Genomic DNA, 21,923 nt, shown 5'->3' on the forward strand with positions numbered 1-21,923 from the left:
AATTGAACGGAACTACAAGCTCACAGTCCTGTGCACGGCTTCCACCCATATTTTTTACAAACCCTCAAGTTCATGGCCCACAGCATGCTCAAATACTGAAGATTTTGAGGGCATGCGAATCGTGATTTGGCCGGCGTAGGCAATTTCGGACTGATTTACTGGTCTGCAACCTTAGCGAAAGTTGATAATAAGCAGGACAAGTTCTTTTCAAAACTAAATATCTTCTAAGCAGAAGTTTACCACATGGTGTTACCGCAAACCGAAACGATACTGATACTCCACCATGCAAAGCCTCAAATCTTAGAGAATTTTGTTGGCAAAAGAGTGAGCAAAGTTGGCATGATCTTGTTTTTCATGTTTTTCTGCACTCAATGTCCCAGTCTGAGGGCTGCCTTGATCCACAACGACAAAAAAAACCCTGTCCATTGCTTCTATCAAGCCTGTGACATTATCTGGTGAGCTATCAGATAGATCTATAAGAATCCAACACATGGCATACCAACTTGCCCGTTTCATTAACGCAAGAGAAAGCCCATTACCGTACAAATCAAATTATTGATAGAATCTGCTTGGCAACGGTAACCAGGAGCGTTGATGGCAGCATTTTGCTGTCAGCGAGGAAACTCGGTTTTAAAAGCCCAAGATATTGATCTGTTTTTGAGTGTGAATCATGGAAATCTTCTGCAGCGTTGCACACTGCGATCAATTATGGTACACGTATCGAGTGCAGTACGTACAAGTGGGCACGTTAATTGATCAAGTATGTAAGTTGTGCATATTAACAGTCAGACAGTAAGAGGAAATGATTTTAACAAAACCATTCTTCGTAATTCTTCGTAAAAACAATGTGTGCGCTCACTGCACTGTGCGTGTGCACCATGTCCGTGTACTAAGAATTTACGCGAGTATAGTAATAAGATGAATTTTTCTTGTTTTATTTTATTTATTTATTTATTCTTAGTGTTCACGCCAAGAGTAATTGACCTATTGCCGTTTGCGAGTTAGCCACGCCCCTTTACATAGACAACCCTGGAATTTTTGTTTGTCTTAGATTTTGTGCGTTCCCCATCAATTTGTGTATATCATGTGATTGGACAATATTTTGGTTGTGTGGTATGAATTCGGAAAGATTTCCAGTATACGAAGTTCACTCAACACCCTGTGTACAAACCATAAGAGATTGGACTGAAAAATTCTAAGTGTTTTCTAAGAAAATGCTTGTATTTTCTCACTGCTCAAATTGACTTTGATGACATGAAATTGCTATCTGGGGGCTTGTTAGTCAATACAGAGGAAAATTAGTGAACTTCGTATATGGAAATCTTTCCTGAATCTGGCGTGTGCGTCACTACAGGGTCTACAAGGTCAAGGTCAAACCTCAAACTTGATGCCTCGAAAACAGGTATACGGATGATATAGGCCTATAAAGAATAAACCGCGGCTAGCTGTGCACGGCCGGCCACATATGCACGCAGCACACACAGCCGATCGAGGGATTTTACGGTCATCTAATTTGGAAGTGAATCCCCACTGATTTCTCCCGAACTACTCACGTTTTTACCAAACCAAAAGGTGGTTTATATTCTCTCTGTACCTTAAGAAACATCGTGTGAAAAATTTCATTGCCGAACTCCATTGGGTTTTGAGAAAAAAACGTAAAAAATCTCGGACTTACGTTTCTCATCATAGACTTGCACGTAAATTTCAGGCAATGTTTGTCATCCACTCCCATGATGCAATGCAAATGTCAAATAGGTTTGCACAACATGCTCGATCGACCGATCATGCCGATCAACTGATCGATTGCACTTAACTTTCATGACTTTCCACAAGTTCCACAACAAAATAGGCCTACATTTGTAATTATTTATAAAAAATAAACTTAAAATACAATCAACCAAATGAACTCAATTCTTACCTCTCTCACTGTAGCTTTTCCTGTGTTGAATGTTTCAAAGGGTTTGCAAATCCTAGCTGATCTGCTTAACGAGTTGGACGGCCTAGAGGAACCGTGACTCCGCCCCCCTGACTTCGATCTGCCCGGCGATTTCGTAACGCACGTAACCGCATTGTTGTCGGTTGTGCTGCAACCGATGTGCGCCTTGCAGTGCACGGAACGTACCGCCGACTGCCATTCCTGCACCCGTTCTTTGCAGTCATTTTCACCGACATATTGCACTAAGAGGGCGAAAGTGACCCGCTCCCCGGAGTAGATTTTACATCTAGGTGGAATGTGTTGAATATCAAGCCAGTCCGTCGGCTCTTTCGAAGGGAAAAGTAACTCAAATTTGCAGTCTTTTTGCAGCACGTCCAAATCGTCCGCCATCTTCAATATATTTTCACGCATGCGCGATGCGACGCGATGATATCATATCATATCAGCGCGCGATATCGGCACGTACCGTACCGCGCCGGTACATCATCATATCCGGAAGTATTTCGCTGTAAATTGCAGGCTAATCTTCTCTCGTATATTCCTCTGAAATCTGCCTTTCCATACTTCGGACTTTGTCATACTTGTAAACCGTCGACACTTCTGCGTACTACTTGACGAAGGTAGGTTATTCGAAAGTAATCTGTTGTAGTGTTGGTGTAAATTAAACATTGAAAAGATTCATGTGTTTTAATTTTTTACAATGTGGCAAGTCTGTATACATGTGTGTGGTATGCGCGCGCTAGACCCATGCATGCCATGGCGTGTACATGATTTGATGAGATTTTGCGGTTTTTGCTTTTTTTTGGTTAACAACAAGTGGTGACAAAAATTGAATATAGGCCTGGCAAGTAGCATATATTATTATAGATATACTCACATTAATCAGCCTCTGAATCTGATTATCTTTAACAAAAATTATTAGTATTCTGACCAAACACAAAATTAATTTTAGGGGGAAAAACGTGTCATTTTAAAGACATAAATATAAATAATACTGAATAACGTGTTTCATGGTAATATAATGTGCCATCTTGTTCACGGGGCAAAAAGAATGGGCGTTGCTAGACGTGGGCGCATTTTGGATTGAACGCATGATGACTTGGAAGCGCAAAAGTGTTCCATTGATGATGCGTACACAGCAACGTGTGTAAAATTGCCCCACGGCACGGCAAGATGGCGCATATTACCGTGAAACATCTTATTTTCCCCATAAATGGCCAATTTACTGAACCACCTCCGTAAATAAAGGCCACACTTGGATTGTACGCGAATATGTAGAACTTTGTCAAGTTTTTATTTTTACATTTAGACTTTGTTTGTAGTTTATTTATGCTGTAGAAGCACTCTCACCCGTTTTAAAGCGATAACAAATTATTGCCCCTTTTTCAGACATCTATATTTCATGTAATTTCCAGTTTTATTTTGCACACGTTAGTGTATCTAAATTCCAACACGAAATTGCATGACTTTCTTACATATATACCTGTTTCAACAGTTTTCATTAAAGTTATTAATATAGAGACTAATAGTAGGCCTAATATGAGTCATAACAGTTCAAACATAAATCAAAACCCTACTGCTTTTTCTACACAATTGAACGGGATCATAAACTGCACTTTTACAATAGGCCCAGACAGAGCTCTTGAGTGCAAAACTAAATCAGGCCCACTTTACTCACAGTTTAGCCAGTAAATTTCTCCAAAAATTCCACTGAGGGAAAGAAAATGTCCTCAGTATTTTACCAGTTTGCAGACTCAATTCAATTTTAAAGGAGACTTTTCTTCAATATTTTGCACATGAGAGGGAAGTCAAGTGATTTCAAAATGGGGTTAAATACTAGACTGGTACATGTCCAGCCATGGTCCAACTATTTGGAAAGACTGACCTCTTCATACAGTGTCAATAGTCTGGTGGCTTGACTATGGAGAAATGTGTAGTAAATTGAGACTAGCGCCCGCTTCATGCCCCATGTTTCTTAAATTCTTTTGACATGGTTGATTGGTGCAGTACTGAAGCTGTGTTGGACTGGTTGTTTTAGGTGCCAGTCTATTTTCTTGTTTTGCATGTTTTCAATACCTTAAGTTTTGGGACTCTCATACACAGTATTGAGAGTCCCAAATTTTCAGACTACAATAGGCCTTGCATTGATTTTTTTTTTCATCAACCACCCCCTTCTTTTTGCTGTTAACCCTTTCAGGACACTTCACACAAAGTTGACCCCGGATCCCTGTATCCCCTGTCCCTCAATGTGCCCTCAATTTCCTGTTCTGCTTTCTGTCAAAGTTGGTAGACATCACTGGGTCTGGCAGCGAAAGGGTGGACAGAAATATCTTAACACTACAGCTAAGATTACATTGTTACATTTTGCAAGCGTAACATTTGCCAATCGGTACCAATAGTAATACATTTCCCTTTCATGGATTCGCCCAATTACAAACCAACTACAAACGGAAATTTCCAAAAACGCTTCACTTGACTCATCTTTGGAAATGACTTTCTTTTATTGTTTTCTTCAAAATGACAGCATATGCCAGAAGGGATATTTTCACAGGGAGTTTAGTGCTGTTACTATCTTTAAAGCTGGAGTCCATCATTTGCAGCTATCCAAAAAGTGACTGGCGTAAATTTTGTTGAAAAACATACTTGGTTGAAAGATAGTAAGGGGACTAAACTCCCTGTGAAATTATTCTTTCTGGAAAGCTGTTATTTAGAAGGCCTTTTCAACGGTGCTTCTTAAGACGCACTGTAGGAAATTTAAATTAGTAGTTCGTTTTGTTTTGCAGCAAAACGCGCGCAAGCATTGGCATGACCCACAGGCGCGCGCGGCTGCTATAATTCGTCGGATCAATGCGTGACATCGCGTATAGCTGCAATCGGCTCAGTGAGAACGCATCTCGGACGCTGAATTCAGGCCCAATTCAAAACATGATTCAGCAACTTTTGATTTGAAATTGAGAACCTAGAATGCTGTTTTTCTCGGAATATACAGCTGAAGCTGAGCTGAAACTTCATCAGGTTAGTTGTTCAGTATCCTTCATTAGATTTTGAACACTTTTGTTGCTTCAAACGAACAAAATGCACAAATTACAAATGAATGATGGACTATATCTTTAAAGTATTTTGTTTCATTTCAAATTGATGTACCGTATGCTCATTAGTTTAATGCGCATGCACGTTTACACATGTTACACACGTCACTTTTAGTTTCATTGAATACGCCATTTCCTCGGATCAGCTGATTTCCTCTTTTTTTTTTAACTTCCCACACGTCACATCACGTCAACTGGTTTCATTGAAAGAGTTCATGGTCAGTGTCAATGAAAATTCTCTGACACTAACAGCAGGGTTCGACTATAGCAGTAGCCCGCTAGCCAAATGCTAGTCAAAACAGCGGCGGGCTGGTCAAACTATTCCTTAAGTAGCCCAGCTGGCGAGTCCAACATTATTGGGATGTACGGCAAAGATGAAAGGACAGGAAGAAATAAATAAGTAAATTCAGAAAAAAAACCTGTATCACTTTGTGTCTAATTTTATTAACTGTTTAGGGTTAAATTATTAGATCTGTTTACTAAGAACACTGACAATATTGCCTCAGGATACATATTTTACATGTATGTACATTGTTGTTTATGAGACACTCTATCAAAGAAAAAACATGCAGGCTAGTGAAAATGCCGGCGGGCTAGTTAAGAGTCTGTTTCAGTAGCCCGGCTGGCCATCTGCGTAGGAAAATTACAACTGCGTATTCAACGCCATCGGGTACTGTACGCACAGTGTGCAAAATGTTCTAAACACAAGCGCATGTTGTTTGAAATAAGGCACAGTCAATGCGCATCACGAAAATTCGACTAAGAATAGGCCGATGCACGTGGCAATTTGTGACAGTGACGTCATTTGCGAGAGATCTATATCGGCAGTAATTTTTGCAAGACCGGGGTGAATTGATCAAAAAGAAAATTCAACTAGATGGGACTGGTACATGTACATGGACGTTCGCTATCCAGTCTTTATGTAGAGGTCGGCAGAGTAAACCTCTTTGTGCATTCATTGTTAATCAATTAAAGGGAAGATACAACATTTGCAAACATCAGAAAACGGAACGATCAAGTTATCACGAAATACCTTACTGGATTGTTAGGGAATGACAGTCTAAAGCATCCTGTAAAATCGTGTCTCCTGGTGTGCTGACATTTTCAAGAAAAACTGTATTTTTCCAATGCTGGTTGCCCGACCAGCGTTGGAGAAAATTGACTTTTTTCAAAAACTGCTTCTAAATTTTTATATTTAGTTATTTCAAAATTTTCTTTGCAATTGATTGCACACCTGTGAAGGGGTACAAGCCTGCTAGACTGATTATCTGACCCTACAATTCCCCAAAGTCTGTAAATTGCTTTGTTTCACCTTAAGTGGGGTCAGGGAAGCAGACTACAAGAATATGATTGGTTTTCTTGGTTTTTCCAGCATCTACAAGCCCAAATGTGAAACAAGTCAGTTTAACAATATTTTCTATCACATACTTATCCTCCAAATCCATTGAAGTCGGAAAATTTTAGCAAAAGCAAATGTTGTACATTCCCTTTAAGATAATAAAGAATTACTTCCATTCGATACCTTTTGAGCGGGTTATTTTCATTAATTAATCGTTTCCATATCATGACCCTTGAGTCCATTCGTCAGTGGCAGGTGGTCCGATATCCTGCTGAAAAGGTTCTTGTCCTTTAGTTATTTAAACGAAACAAAAGGTTCTTGCTCTGTGGTTACCATCAACGAAACAAAAACGATTTGAAATCCAGCATCAAGACTCCTGCAGTGATACTACCACTAAACAGCACAGGTCAAAAAGAAAGTGATTGAATTAGAAAAAAACTATTTTTGAAAATATTTGGCACGCTCCATTTCATAAAAATAACAAAGGGACAAAGTGCATGTTATTGACTAGTAATTGTGAACATTGCGCTTAATGTGCATACTCTTTTCCTAAGTTAAGACTATTTAATGAAAAGAAGATCACAAAATTTAGCTGTCCACCACGGATCATTTACCATTCTACGAACTGATGAATACCCATTAAAATACAATGAAACGTGGATGTTTTCCCACCTCCATGAATGAATGAAAACTTGCAAAGGAAAACAGACACAAATCGCCATCAATATTTCAGAAACACAAAAGTGGACTTGTTCCTCATATTCAAAACACAAAACCTGACGGTAAAAATGATGTTTCAGTCTTGACTCAAATGATTGAAATCCTGATTTGTATTTTGAATGGGTGTGTGTAATCTGTAATTCTCACTCAGCTCAATAGCTTCCAATGGCATTCCATGGACAGCTATAAAAATAGGTTCTTCTATACTATAGTTTATTATAAACATGCATAACTTCTAATGGCATGGATCAATTTAAGTAATTCTTTTTCTAGACGAGTGGAAGAACATGTGTGCTCTTTTGATACAAACATGTACTTCATTCGTGTATGAAATTTAATTGCCTTTTAAAACAAAAAATCATTAATCCAAGTCAGTTTCTTTTTGACTCACCATAATAGAGAGAAGGTGATTTATGTTAATTCATTCCATTCTGCTATGAGTCAGCTTCTCCTTGGTTGATAAATGATTCTTGATTGGTCACATGACCATCGTCTTGCAAACACACGCACGACGTCCTCCATCACAACTTATCGCGCCGAAGGAAAAAAAAAATCATCTGTGCTTAGTCAGAAGCAGGTCAGGGAGATGCAAACTTTTCCTTGGAGACATTGGGACCAAGATTTCTCCTTGATTTCTTCCTGTTGAGGCTCTGTGGAGAACTGCTGAGTCAAAGATGAATACAATTATTTGGTTAAGTTTTTGTCATTGCTACTTAACTGTATAGGAAATGAAAGGCAACTTTATGCTACACGTGGTGCAAACTGGGACCTTGAGTCCAAAAAAAACATGCAAAACAAACTCGGGCCAACTTTGCTCACTCTTTAGCCGACCATATTCTCCAAACATTTTCATGAGGCAGTGACAAGGTCCTCAGTATTTCACCAGCCAAGTTTGAAGTCTCAATTCAATTTTGAAAGGAGACTTTTCTTTAACTTTTTGCACCTGAGAGTGAAGCCAAGTGTTTTCAATTTGAAGCCTAAGACTAGACGGGTAATGTACAATTTTTGTCTGCGGGATAGCAGCTCAATAAATCATCATGTCTCTCCGTTAGTTAGTAACAAACATTGGCATTGTCTATTGCTCCTACATATTTTGACCGATTTCAACCAAACTTTGTCAAAAGTATCAGACTAGCCCAGCCCCACATGTCACATGACCAAACTGGGGTCAAAGGTCATCATGGGGTCACCGGGGTTAAAAATCAGATTTTTTTCTACTCAAAACACTACTCCTTCCAGAAATTACATGGCACAATCACGTGACTCATGCGTGAAATTGGATTTGTTGGCCCGCAGCTTCCGAGATCCGATGAAGCTTGTTTGAAAAGATTGACCCTTCAGTAGTCTGGTGGAACGCGTAAAGAGAATGTGTAGAAATAGGTACCAGACGTTCCTTTTGACAGAGTTGATTGATAAGTTGAAAGTTAAAAGAGTGTTGAACTTGTCATCGGTGATGCCTTTGGATGTAAACTCATGTACTGCAATGTTTGTGTTCATACGAGGCACAAATGTGATGGCGAATGTGAATTTTTGGCAATACTGCAAATTCACAAAAGTTTAAGCCTCATCCAACTCCTACAAATTTTGTTGCAAATATTTGGTGACATATCCTAGTTGTTTGCATTAATGATTCGCTTGCACATGAAGCACAGGCCTGACGTTAATCTTGCATGCTTTCTATTTATACAATGTAGAAGTTGATTGTATTTATAAATTAAGAAACATTTGGTGTTTGTATGTACTTCATGACAGAAATGTGGTCGTGTATTTTTGGTTGCGCTTTCGGTATTTTTGTTGTTAATCTATGTGATTTCGTTTCTATTTCGTTCCGGCAGACAAGCCATGTACGGACGGGGAGAGCCTCTAACCCAACATGACAGGATACCTCGACATCCGCTAGCACTGCACGCTGAGTGAAATCCGCCGAGACCTAAACACACTCGAAGCCCAGACTTCAGGAAACCGGGGATTGATGACGTCATACCAGCCACGGGGGTGATGAACGGTGTCTGTGCAGACGATCATGAGCTAGTCTTTGGATTATATATATTACTGTACCCTGGACGAATCCTGCAATATGTACATGCGGACTTGATTGGAGTTTGAACTCATCACAAATTACAGTCATTAACGGATGAGACAGCGGATGACCTGACGTGACCTCAAATACACAATACTTGGATCTCAGCGCTGAATAACACCACTCGTCGTCCGACTATCAAGACAACATTTATCTCTAACTCATTACTTCGCCATTGGTACTGCAAGAACTTCAAGATGGTTTCTCACATCCGTTTGGAGAACACTCAGAATTACAAGCAGCAGGTGTGTTTGTCCGTCATGACCGGCCTGTATGGATGCAGGTGGAAACGATATCAACGATCAACAGAACCTACTACAAAGGTACGCTTGCCTTTTTTAAAATGTATTTGTTATTTTATTTTTTTTCAAAATTAACCACAAAGGGAAACTGACTAGTTTTGTTATAATTTGTCAAAGTTGAACAAAGAAATTGACTGGAGGGGGTTTGAACCTGCGACCTCCGGATTACCGTTCCGGTGCTCTACCAACTGAGCAATCCGGGACCCTACATTGTATGTTGGTATTTCCACAATTTGTCAATGTCTTTGTTTAAGGGGCGCTAGACACATTTTCGGAAATTTCCGTTCGTAGTTGGTTTGTAATCCGGCAAATCCGTGAATAGGTGTGCGCAAGCGCTGACACAAGGCACACGCGCGTGTGGTTGCTATTATTCGTCGGTTCTGTGCGTGATATCGCGTAGCTGCAATTGGCTGAATGAGAACATGACCCAGATGCTGATTTCGGGTGCAATTCAGAACATGACCCTGCAACTTTTTTTATTGAAATCGAGATCCTAGAATATTGTTTTCTTGGAATATACAGCATTCACTGAGCTAAAACTTCATCAAACTAGTTGTTAAGCACCCTTTTTTGAATTTTGAGCTCTTTTGTTGCTTCAAACGAAAAAAAAACTGCACAAATGACACCGGTACTTTTATCTTTCTTACAGAAATTAGCGAACATTAATAAAATAAGCAAAACGTATAAAATTTGGCAATGAAACTAATTGTAGTGTATGTATGTTTGTCTACAGTACCGTACTTACACAATATACATTTTAAATATTTGTTCATTTTTCTTTTTCACAATTTTACATGTATAAGACATGTTGTTTTGTTTTTGCCTAAAACTAAATTTGCCTAGTTGAGTATGGAACATATTATACATGTACAGCTTCATTGAAGTTCATTGTTGTACTGTAGGAAACCTTTTAAGATTTACGTGTGAAATCGTCAAACTCTCAATGTTCTCTGTTGCCTGAGGCACTTAACCTTCCAAGCCTAAAAAGGTTTTCACACAGCGTGTACATTGCAAAGTGAATTATCCACCGTATTCAATTTGGGTTGTTTTTTTTTCCTGTTTCAGTTTGAGAAGCTATGGGCTGTCTTAGTGGTCGTGTGCTTCGCCTTCATCGTGATGTGGCTGTATTACTGGGTGATGGCACAAAATGACATTGCAGATTTCAATTGGTAAGCTCGGGTTTCATCCCGCGTAAGTCCAGTTTCCGACGTCGTCTTGTATATATCTCTCAGCTGTCGAGTCGATCTCATCAGAGGAAGCAATTAAATTCCGACAGTTTGAATCAATGAGCATAAAAAGGCTGTGGATTTCCGGGAAGAAGATATAGGCCTTGTCAAATCTCTGGGGTGACTCTAAAGGTTTATTGGCTTATGGTCAGATTGTACTCAGTTGAGATCGTACCCCCTGTAGCACATGTCATGGGTGTGGGGAGGGCGGTGGGGTGGGGGGGAGGGGGGGGCTAAATGGAGACTCGGGCTTCGTAGTCAAGACTGATGATATTCTCACCGTGCCCCATTCCTCTAAAATCTTGGTGCCACGGAGGCACGGATCATATTACAAAGTGTGTCCCAATAAACATCGTGCATGAAGAAATCGCTGATTTTCTCCAAAGTTGGTCAGACTAGCTACATATAATCAAATTTTATAGCATTTTCAAGCCAATGGTCTTGTTTATGATTGGTGCAAAAATCAAGAAAATCCATCAATGCAAACCAGAGATATCTTTAAAGTAGTAAGGCTGTGTGTTTTTCGTCCTGCATTATGTCATTTCCACACTCAGTATTTGCTTGTGTGCACTAATGATTGGGTTATTGGTATGTGTTACGCAGTGCTTGAAATATTGCATGGTCTTTATGTTGCATTTGGATAAGGGCGTTCACAGATAACATTTTGGGTATACCATTATATAATCAAATCTCATACCACTTGGAATGCTTAATCAGGTATTTAGTCTTTGACAAAGATTTTGAAAGGACAATGAACTTGCAACCTTCTTTGAAAGCTGAAACTTATTGGCCTAAGCTTAACTGCATGTACAGGATACTACGTTTGTAATTGTGCAGGAGGAAAATAATCAAGCCTTACAAAATCAACGATTTCTCTGGTTTGCATGGATGGATTTTCTTGATATTTTCACCAATTATAAACAAGACCATAGGCTTTAAACTAATATAGAATTTAATTAGCTAGTGTGACCACCTTTTGAGAAATTCTTCATGCACAATGTTTATGAGCGCCCTTTTACCTAGCAACGACGTCCCATGGGCGGGACATTTTGTTGATTGACGCGCACCGTTCCTTGTGTGTGACGCGCGTACACCAGGGGATTTGTTCTATGTACACGCAGTGGCCGCGCTTTGCAGCAAATGAATTGCAGTCAGGCAAGATGGCGTCGGTCGGTCACCCCCAACTGTACTTCCTTTGCCGGTGAGGGGGTACTTGTGAATGGAGCGGATATAACATTTATTGGGACACGCTGTAGTCACCATGGATGTCAATTACTGGATGTAATACAATTTTGAATATATATTTTCTTGACGGTTACCCCAGGTCAAAAATTATGCGTACACATCACATGTTCACATGAAACAGAAAAATTATGTGCAAAAAAAAAGACATACCGTTACATGATCTTAGCCTACCCACAATGCTTTGTGAAGAACTGCATTTCCTGCCAAAAAAAAAAGTTTGTGAGAAAAATGGTCACGATGACGATAACATATTTCATACAATTGTCGTTTGTCCAGGTTTATTTACACCATGTTGGGAGGATGGTTTGATTGGTTCATGCTGCTGTATATTCTGACCATACTCACACTCGTCTATGTGGGAATACTACTGGTAAGTACGACTGTAAAACCTATTCAAATATTGACAGATTTACTACCTAGCCGGTTCTAAACAAGTACATTTAAAACCAGTTCAGGACCTAGATGGGATAATGGTCTGAGCCAAAGGCGAGGGTCATTATCGGCATGTAGGCCCCAAGCTGGTTTTAAAGGGAGTATACAACATTTGCAAACATCGAAGAATAAAACAACCAAGTTTTTACGAAATACCTTACTAGGATGTTGGTAAATGACAGTCTAAAGCATCCTGTAAAATAATGGGACCTGGTGTTAAATCATATTCGAGAAATTAATATTTTTGTATACATTTCCAACGGTGGTCGGCGGACCACCGTTGGAAAAACCTGACTTTTGTCAACTACTGCTCCAAATTTACCATTTTTTCAGTGCAAATTTTGTTTGCTATTGGTTACATGTTCACGAACAGGTGCAGGCCAGCTAGACTGATTCCCTTACCTTACAATTTTCCGGCATCTATTAATTGATCCATTTTATCTTTGGTGCAGTCAGGGAACCAGACTACTTGAACATTTTTGTTTGTCTTGGTTTTTCCAGCATTTTCGAGCACAAAACTTCCAACATTTTAGTGCAACAACATTGATCTATTAAACTAATCCCTCAAATAGTTTATTTCTGAAAATTGTAGCAAAAACCAATGATGAACATTCCCTTTAAAAGTACTAAGAACTTGTAAAAAACCGGCCAGGCGCATATTTACTCCCATTCATAAATACCTTTCATTTGAAAAGTCAAAACAAGTCAAAACTTATCAATTTTCAATGATTTTGTTCAACAATTTGACTTCATGTTTTGTGGAGCACGCCTCTAGCTATGTTTATGGTATGTGCCTCGTGCGAGTCGTACTAAAAAATATCCTGGAGATTGGCGCACGCGTGGTGCGTACTGCGCGATGTGCTGCAGAACGCAGCTAGCGATGCCGGTGCAGTGTGAATTCAGGACTATGAAATACAGACTCATTTGTGGTATTGCGCGTGCCTGAGTGAAGATAATTAGGAGAGTGACTTTTCATTTGTGACCGCTCAGCCAATATAAAGGAGTAAAAAGGAACAGATTTTGTAGGAGTCCAAGTTTTATGTGACATTGGAAACAAGTGTTTAAAAACCAGTCGGTGTTTTATCAACCGTTTAAAACCATCCACGTGACGGGCTCTCAACCAATAGGAACAGGTTTAACAACTGTCTTACATGTAGGTATTGAATGAAGAATGGATTTTTAAAGAGGTTGTGGAATGCTCAAAGACATTTCCGTCATATTTTGGGTATATGTAGCCTAAGGTGTGATGAAATAAAAATGACTATTGTTTCTGTCATGAAATGAGTACAAAGGTTACTTTTGAGAGCTATTTTTCAGGTCCTGTTTCGACCCGAACGTGCAATTTGTGTAAAAGTCGTCGTTGCGGGCAGCAAACAAAACACAGTAAATCGTGACGTAATAAGCAGGACTCGTTTATGCTACTCTGCATCGGGAGTCCTGTTTATTACGTCACGATTTACTGTGTTTTGTTTGCTGCCTGCAACAACGACTTTTACACAAATTGCACGTTCGGGTTGAAACAGGCATGACAGGACTTGAAAAACAGCTCTCAAAAGTACCTTTTGTACTCATTTTATGACAGACACAATAGTCGTTTTTATTTCATCACACCTTAGGCTACATATACCCTAAAAATGACGGAAATGTCTTCGAGCAATCCACAACCTCTTTAACCCATTCTTGAGTCCGTCCAGCGTATCCCAATCTGGGAATATAGGGCCCATCTAATGAATATCACTCATTTGTGTTGTATTAAATTACTACCCCGTTCTAGGTATTAGCCATTGCTCACTGCATAACAGGACGGCAGCTATACCTCCATTGGGTCCATAAAATCCCTGTAGTCTTGGTGCTTGCTGCGTGTGTGGTTGTTGTGATTCTTCTCAGCGAGCTTTGGAGGAGTGAATGGGTCTTAGTTGGAATAACATTACAGGTACAAACATAAACCTTTATTTAAAGGTAGGATACAATGTAGGTAATTTGTCATAAGATGGAATTTTGCGTCGGGGTGATATAAATCAAATTAGGTTTTGCCCTTCACCGACGTTTAAACACTGTATACTCAGTGTGTTACCTCCCGATTGAAAGTTGGAAAAAAAATCACTTGGGTGGGACTCGAACCCACGACCTCCTGCTTTCTAGTGCAGATGTCTTACCACTCGACCACCGAGCTAACGGGATCGGTTGGCCGGTTCGAATCTGATCTACATAGCAGCGGGTACCGCATAAATTATTATAAGATGAGTTTACAGTGTTTAAACGTCGGTGAAGGGCAAAAACCTAATTAGATCATTTGTCGTTTGTGTATTTTTTTCGTTTGAAGCAACAAAAGTGCTCACAATCTAAAGAACGGTGCTCTGGCATTTGCCTGCCAAGCGGTTGAGGCAGCAAGCTGGCTACCTACAAAGCAGCGAAGCCACAACCATAAGTGGTGAAAAAAAAAATTTTAAGTGTGAGAAATTGTTGAAACATGTCATGAATTCACCTGTCTCTAGGTGACAGCACCTGTTGTTCAGATAGTTGCTGTGGTGATCCTGACGGTATTAGCCTGGCCGCTCTCCGGACTGTGGTGGGGAAGTCTTCACATAGGTGAGTCGTTTGGTACATTGTGAAGCAGTGCATATTGTTTTGTAATGTGTTGTGACAATTGATAGTGGGGTTTTTTTTGGTGTCAGGAGGATAAGGTCGGGGAGTTAGGTTGGCGTAGCGGTACTTTCCTCGCCTTCCACCGCTGTGACCCGGGTTCGAATCCCGCCTGGGCCAATATGTGGATTGGGTTTTCAGTCCCTGCCTGATTCCGTGGGTTTTCCCCAGAATATTCTTCTGGGCTTTTCCTCCCACCTCTAAAACTGTAATTTCTTCTCATTGTCTTCTCTCCACAGGTTTCTTCAGGCTTGCGAGCTACAGTGTCTAGGGCGCTTTTGAGGAATCCTTGGTTTCATTACCAGAAATGATTAATAATAATAATAATAATAAGTGATCCTAGCAAAAAAAATCAGAATAATTGTTGGTGTTTGTGTTGTTTTATGTCGGACATTCGATTTCATTTGTTGTAATAAGACAACTTCTCTAAACTTGTGTCCTCTGTGTAGCCTACCGGTGCGTTGCCGTCATAGCATACGTCCTCTTGCTGCTGTTTGTGTATCTGTCTCCGCTAATCATGCAAAAACCGTGTGTGGTCAGAACAGAAGACCTACCAACTAAGCCACCAATCATAGCCCACAGAGGAGCCCCACAGGTCAGTCTCATTTGCATAAGTTATGAATATTTAAAGTTTTATATGCAAACGTACTAATTCGATTGGTTTGGGTGACTCAGTTCATTTGAATAAGATATGAATGTTTAAGGTATACATGCAAATTTACTCATTTGCTTGGTTTTGGTGACTCTTTCTAAAAAAAAATAATAGCGTGACCCCAGATGACACGACCTGACCCGGGTCATGGTATTTTTTTTTCTTTCAGCTTGCTCCTGAGAATACCAACATTTCGTACCAGACAGCAGCTGAGTATTCTGTGTATGGATTTGAGACGGACGTAAAAATAAGGTAAGAAATACACAAGTCGTAATGTCGTCCTTTCATCTTCCTCACATCTATCTTCAGTGCTCACTTTATAATGCATCCTTTGCTACCAGTCAGGCTGTTTACAGGTCTGTTTATTGGTCTCTGTGCTTGTCTCTATGTCCACTGTTTTATTGGCCTTTTGCCTGTTCACTCTACTCAGGCATGCAACTTTTCCTCGGATCCGCTATTTCCTCGTTTTAAACTTCTCAAGTATGCCATTACAATTCGAAAAACACTGTACAAAATGTTGTATGGTTCGGAATTTCCTCGTTTTTTGTAAATTCCCAGTTGCATCCATGTCTACTTCCCCCTCCCCCCCCCCCCCCCCCCCAAGCGTCTTATTGAATTCTCAGGAAAAATTCTATGTTAAGGTTATTCTCGGGTCATGCACAGTTACTGATTTCAATCCTACTGCATAGTAATTACTTTATCTGGTTGTCACTTCTCTGTTACGATGACATATATGTATACCTCAATCAGTTTTTCCAACCAGTCAACAGCTGATCTTTTTCTTATAGACTTGATGCACAGCGGCCAGTTGTTGAATTCCATCTAATCACGCTTGATTCTCACACTTGACAAATCTCAGGGTTGACGCAGGGTTGAAGAATGCGGTCTTTCACACTTAAAAATTTTCTACCCTGCGTCAACCCTGAGATTGCTTTCTTCCAGGGTTGAACTCAACCCTGCTCCAGACCAGGGTCGTGATTTTCGACCCGGGTTGAAACTCTCGCCAGGGTTTAAAACAGTAGAAACCAAGTGAAAGAAGCTCGGTTTGCACAAAACAAGAGTGAAACGATGCGGGGTTGAACGCGGGGTTGAAATTTTTTTTACAAAAATCAGCACGGGACGGCACTGGGTTTACCCAGGGTCAAGTTCAACCCAGGTTGAGATGCTCTAGTGTGAAAAGGCCTTAAATGTCTGTAATTTTTTATGTCAGGCATCAATTGACCTTTTCCTCAATCAAATCACAAGTCATTTCCCCCCCCCCCCCTCTCCCTCGAAGTCTTAAGACGTCCGCAGATTAAAACCGTACTGCATCAAGAGTTTTACATTCCTTTTCTCTCTCTCTTCCAGCTGGGATGGTGTGCCCTTCTTAATGCACGACAGTACTCTTGCAAGAACCACCAACGTGCATGAAGTGTTTCCAAACAGAACGGACAAATTGTCGGAGAGCTTCACCTGGGAAGAATTACAGCGATTGGACGCTGGCTCCTGGTTTCTGCAGGTATGACATCGCACAGAGACTAAAAAGGATACACGAAATGAATTTGTCTTAGTTATTTATTGAGTTATGGCCAAGGGCGGATCCAGAACACAATTTTTTGGGGGGCCCAAAAAAATTTTGCTCCCCAAAAAAGTGGGTCAAAAAATTTTTGGATTCTAGATGCTCTGTGACGCGATCTGAGGCAATTTCTGACCACTTTAACCAATGTTTTTTGAGGAAAAGATGGTGATGTACTCATTGCCTGCCTTTATTGCGACGTCACATAAAAACAAAACAAAATTGGTTTCGTTTTTTGGGGGGCCATGGCCCCCTTTGGCCCCCCTCCGGATCCGCCCTTGGTTATGGTCAAGTAATTGAAATAAAAGGCTGAAATTTCATTTTGACCACAGTTTTAATTGTCAATTTATCAGGAATATAACCCTAACCCTATCGGGTATTCTGCTAAATGCAACAATATCCAAGTCCACTCAAATGAGAACCCTGCTAAATGCAACAAAACTGCAACATTGGATTTTGTTGCATCGTGCAGTGAACCCTGTTCTTATTGTGTCGGTCACATAGGGATGTGTGTGAATTGTTATCGTTTTGCCGAAAGAACGCACACCTATTTTTGTGATCCGTGGACAGAACTTTAAAACGGTGGTTGTGTTTCAAATTCCGTAACTTGACAAGTACATGAGTGATTTGAATGCTTTTTTGTACTAAAAGAAAGCTTATGAATTGTGCTTTCATATCCTAGAGTTGCAAAGTGCTACATGCAGAGCTTCACTAAAACAATAGTCCCGACATTTGGGTTTCCCTTTTTTTGACTCGCCCCTTTCTTCATTTTTTCTCTGTGTAATTTCAGCGGGACCCGTATCACAAGCTGAAATACGTGCCTGAGAAGACCAAGGAGAAATACAAACAGCAGAAGATTCCAAGTTTTCAGGACTTCTTGAGGCTGGCTATCCAGTACAACAAGTCCGTCGTCTTTGACTTGAGTAAGCCGCGGGAGGGACATCATTTCAGACATAATTACACGCAGGTGGTCGTCGACATCATCCTGGCTTCGGGAATCCAACAAGAAAAGGTAGGTGAATCAAACCGAAACGTCCCGACTCTTCAGATTCGTCTGGAACACGAATATATTTTGAATTTTGGTACAAGCGTCTTTAAAAATCAGTGTGGTAATTCGATAAATTTGGACGTGCATGTCCGACACTTTAATGAGCTGCTGTTGGAAAAGTGAATGTGATACATCACGTATAAAGTGACATATAATGAGTAAAAAACAATTTCAGACCAACCATCAAAACTGATTCCAATGTAGCTGCTGGCCGTATGTTGTGTCCTTGGGCAAGCCACTTTACCCCAACTTGCCTCTCTCCACCCAGGAGTATAAATGGGTGCCAGCATTAGCTGGGGAGTAAACTGCGATGGACTAGCATCCCATCCAGGGGGATTAGACATATATTCTCAGTCGTTTCATGCTACTGAAACCGGAGATGAAGGCCGGTCTGATGGGCCGTATTAGCTCGTGGCAGACTTTACTTACTTTATACTTTATCTTTGTTACAAATTCGTTCCAGATAAATTTGATAAATGAGTTGATTAGCAGGATTTTGTGTGTGTGTTCTATACTATTTTGAGGCCGGGTGCTGTGGTCCAGTGGTTACGGTGTTCGATTCGTGTGCCGTGGTACATGAGTTCGAATCCTGACCATGGGAACATGGTGCTTGTGCTCTTGAGCAAGGCACTTTATCATTATTGCTCTGTCCTTCGGATGGGACGTAAAGCCGTAGGTCCCGTGTGTTGTGTAATGCACGTTAAAGAACCCAGTAACACTTATCGCTAAGAAAAGGGGTTTGCCCCGGTGTTTCTGGCAGTGGCTGCAATATGTGCCGCAGCACCTTGTCAACCCTTATAAGGTGCTACATAATGGGTCGCATATTTCTCATACACTTTATTTACCTTTCTTTAATAATAGACATAATTTCCAGCGCCTTGAGTACCTAATTGTTGGTAGATACGTGCGCTATCTAAGACTCCGTTATTATTATAATATTATTTCAGGTCTGGTGGCTACCGAATGAAAATCGGACTTGGGTCGAAGAAAAAGCACCGGGATTCATACAGACAGCTGAAGGCAGATACGATGTTAACATACTTCTTAATGAAAACATCGGTAATGTCAATGCGATGTATTCAGAAGTCAACCAAGATGACATCAGGTTAGAGAGACTAATAGGAGTTATAAACTTCTTAATGAAAACATCAGTAATGTCAATGCGATGTATTCAGACGTCAACCAAGATGACATCAGGTTAGAGAGACTAATATGAGTTATAAACTTCTTAATGAAAACATCAGTAATGTCAATGCGATGTATTCAGAAGTCAACCAAGACGATATCAGGTTAGAGAGACTAATACGAGTTATAAACTTCTTAATGAAAACATCAGTAATGTCAATGCGATGTATTCAGAAGTCAACCAAGATAATATCAGGTTAGAGAGACTAATACGAGTTATAAACTTCTTAATGAAAACATCAGTAATGTCCATGCGATGTATTCAGAAGTCAACCAAGATGACATCAGGTTAGAGAGACTAATACGAGTTATAAACTTCTTAATGAAAACATCAGTAATGTCAATGCGATGTATTCAGAAGTCAACCAAGATGATATCAGGTTAGAGAGACTAATACGAGTTATAAACATCTTAATGAAAACATCAGTAATGTCAATGCGATGTATTCAGAAGTCAACCAAGATGACATCAGGTTAGAGAGACTAATGCGATTTGAAAACTGGATGACACCCCTCTCCCCCCCTCCCCCCAAATGGCGGCAGGTTCACTTTTTCCTCGCAATTGATATTTAAGTTTTACTCAAAATGTGTATGTTTGCGCCATCTTTGGGAAAAAAAATTCTTTGGTCATGCAGGGATACTTCGACAGGAAATATTTAGCAGAAGCTCCATCATGCACTACTTTATAGCCTATGTATTAGTCGTCACATCGCATGTCGCGGTGTCGTTATTCTGGTCTGCTCCGTAGTTGTAGCGGTGGGCGCGGCGTACAGCTAGTTGCCCGGTCTAGTCTCCACGCAATCTATCCGAAAGATCAGGAAGGCGACGTCGTGTTAGTACAGGGCCCAATTTCACGGCGCTGCTTAACAGTTAGCAGGAAAGTTGTGCTTAGCATGGTAGAAAAATGTTGCTAACCTTAAGCACTATTTCACGGCGTGTGTGTGTTAACGGTCGTGCGTGCATGGAGATTTCTATTGTTCCGTAACTAAGTTAAGTACATTTTTCCTCTGAGGTAAGCGTGCCTTTTGCTTTGCTTATGTTTACGGTCTCCATGAAATAGACGAAGGGTCTGTCGGCAAAAAATTGTGTGCTGAGCAGCGTCGTGAAATTGGGCCCAGTGGTACAGTGTATGTGTAGCTACTGTGTACATTGTATGTACCTAGCTAGTTGCAGCACTTGGTCAGTCGAGTGAGATGATATACAAGTAACGAATGTTTATGAGTGCAATGGTGAGTTCGCCTCGTTGAATGGAACATTCAATCTTTCAACTCATGAAAATATTCTCACCATTGCACGAATGCAAAACATTCATTATTTGTTTTATATAACATCCAAGTAGATCTTTGTCATTCGATTTGAGGATAAAACTTTAAGAACAAACAAAACTCACAAATTGTATCATATCCACTACTTTTTTCCAGGCTAGCTACGGGCTTGGGAACGAACACCTTCCTTATTGTAATAATGTTTATAATATTTTTGCTCGATAGATTATATGCGGAGAATAGCATCAACACCAGTATCTATGTCATCAACACACCCGGCTTATACTCGGTGTATTGGTGTGTCGGTGCACATACGATCACCAGCAGCGCGAGCCAGGATCTGTATGACATTCAGTCCCCTATTTGGCACATGGTAAGACAACTGAGGGATTCCTGGAAGCACTTCCTACTTACTGGAAGCGCTTCCTGCTTACTGGAAGCGCTTCCTGCTTACTGGAAGCGCTTCCTGCTTACTGGAAGCGCTTCCTGCTTACTGGAAGCGCTTCCTGCTTACTGGAAGCGCTTCCTGCTTACTGGAAGCGCTTCCTGCTTACTGGAAGCGCTTCCTGCTTACTGGAAGCGCTTCCTGCTTACTGGAAGCGCTTCCTGCTTACTGGAAGCGCTTCCTGCTTACTGGAAGCGCTTCCTGCTTACTGGAAGCGCTTTCCTTAACCCTAACTCCCCAGGCCTTTTTGGGGAATGCGAGATCGTTAAAGTCAAGTGTCACTCACCCCAATTCTGTTCCGATGTTTGTGTCTGGTACTGTCCAACTGTTCTCCCGCACGGCGGCTGGCCGAAGATGTTGCCTCGACTACCGCGAGACAAAACCGGTGCTAGTCCCGCGAGTATATATTTACAAACGTTCCCAAGGTTACCGACGGACGGACGGACGAAGACGACGAGAATTAACTAACTAGTATAAAACTTGGAATTGTTGACGAATAACGATGATAAACTGGCAAAAACTTGGCACTTCAAAATTACAGGAACACGACGATATTAAGACGTTTGAAAGAAGGGCCTTTCCTTCGCACGTGTTTGTGAACCAACAAAAAATCTGTGTGAAACACGTATTATGTACAGGTACCAGCGACACGCGAAAGTGCTGACAGGTCAAAGTATGACGAAATGCTGACAAAGGTCAGAGTTCGCGCGGGGTGGTCACCACACCTTTTTGCTAGGATGTAGTCTCAATCCTGTGAAATCC

The 21,923-nt window shown here is 40.7% G+C and overlaps 2 protein-coding genes across 5 annotated transcripts in view; one reads left to right on the plus strand and one right to left on the minus strand.

The window, feature by feature from the left end:
* Window positions 1–2,368, minus strand: part of LOC119723604 (microtubule-associated protein 11-like) — a 17,770-nt gene extending 15,402 nt beyond the window's left edge. The window contains exon 1 of the mRNA XM_038194338.1: window positions 1,919–2,368. Within this exon, the coding sequence (XP_038050266.1) occupies window positions 1,919–2,347 (429 nt within the window). The 5' untranslated portion in view covers window positions 2,348–2,368. The remainder of the gene's footprint in view (window positions 1–1,918) is intronic.
* The window catches only part of LOC119723603 (glycerophosphodiester phosphodiesterase domain-containing protein 5-like), a 25,942-nt gene continuing 6,385 nt past the window's right edge, over window positions 2,367–21,923 (plus strand). For all 4 annotated transcript variants that reach the window (XM_038194334.1, XM_038194335.1, XM_038194336.1 and 1 more), the window contains exons 1-12: window positions 2,367–2,556; window positions 8,920–9,487; window positions 10,532–10,635; window positions 12,214–12,307; window positions 14,144–14,302; window positions 14,865–14,958; window positions 15,462–15,607; window positions 15,834–15,916; window positions 17,012–17,162; window positions 18,010–18,231; window positions 19,215–19,372; window positions 20,942–21,089. In XM_038194334.1, the coding sequence (XP_038050262.1) occupies window positions 9,362–9,487; window positions 10,532–10,635; window positions 12,214–12,307; window positions 14,144–14,302; window positions 14,865–14,958; window positions 15,462–15,607; window positions 15,834–15,916; window positions 17,012–17,162; window positions 18,010–18,231; window positions 19,215–19,372; window positions 20,942–21,089 (1,485 nt within the window). In that variant the 5' untranslated portion in view covers window positions 2,367–2,556; window positions 8,920–9,361. The remainder of the gene's footprint in view (window positions 2,557–8,919; window positions 9,488–10,531; window positions 10,636–12,213; window positions 12,308–14,143; window positions 14,303–14,864; window positions 14,959–15,461; window positions 15,608–15,833; window positions 15,917–17,011; window positions 17,163–18,009; window positions 18,232–19,214; window positions 19,373–20,941; window positions 21,090–21,923) is intronic.

This window comes from Patiria miniata, unplaced genomic scaffold (assembly GCF_015706575.1).
Source record: "Patiria miniata isolate m_02_andy unplaced genomic scaffold, ASM1570657v1 HiC_scaffold_17, whole genome shotgun sequence".
In the NCBI taxonomy this organism is placed as follows: domain Eukaryota; kingdom Metazoa; phylum Echinodermata; class Asteroidea; order Valvatida; family Asterinidae; genus Patiria; species Patiria miniata.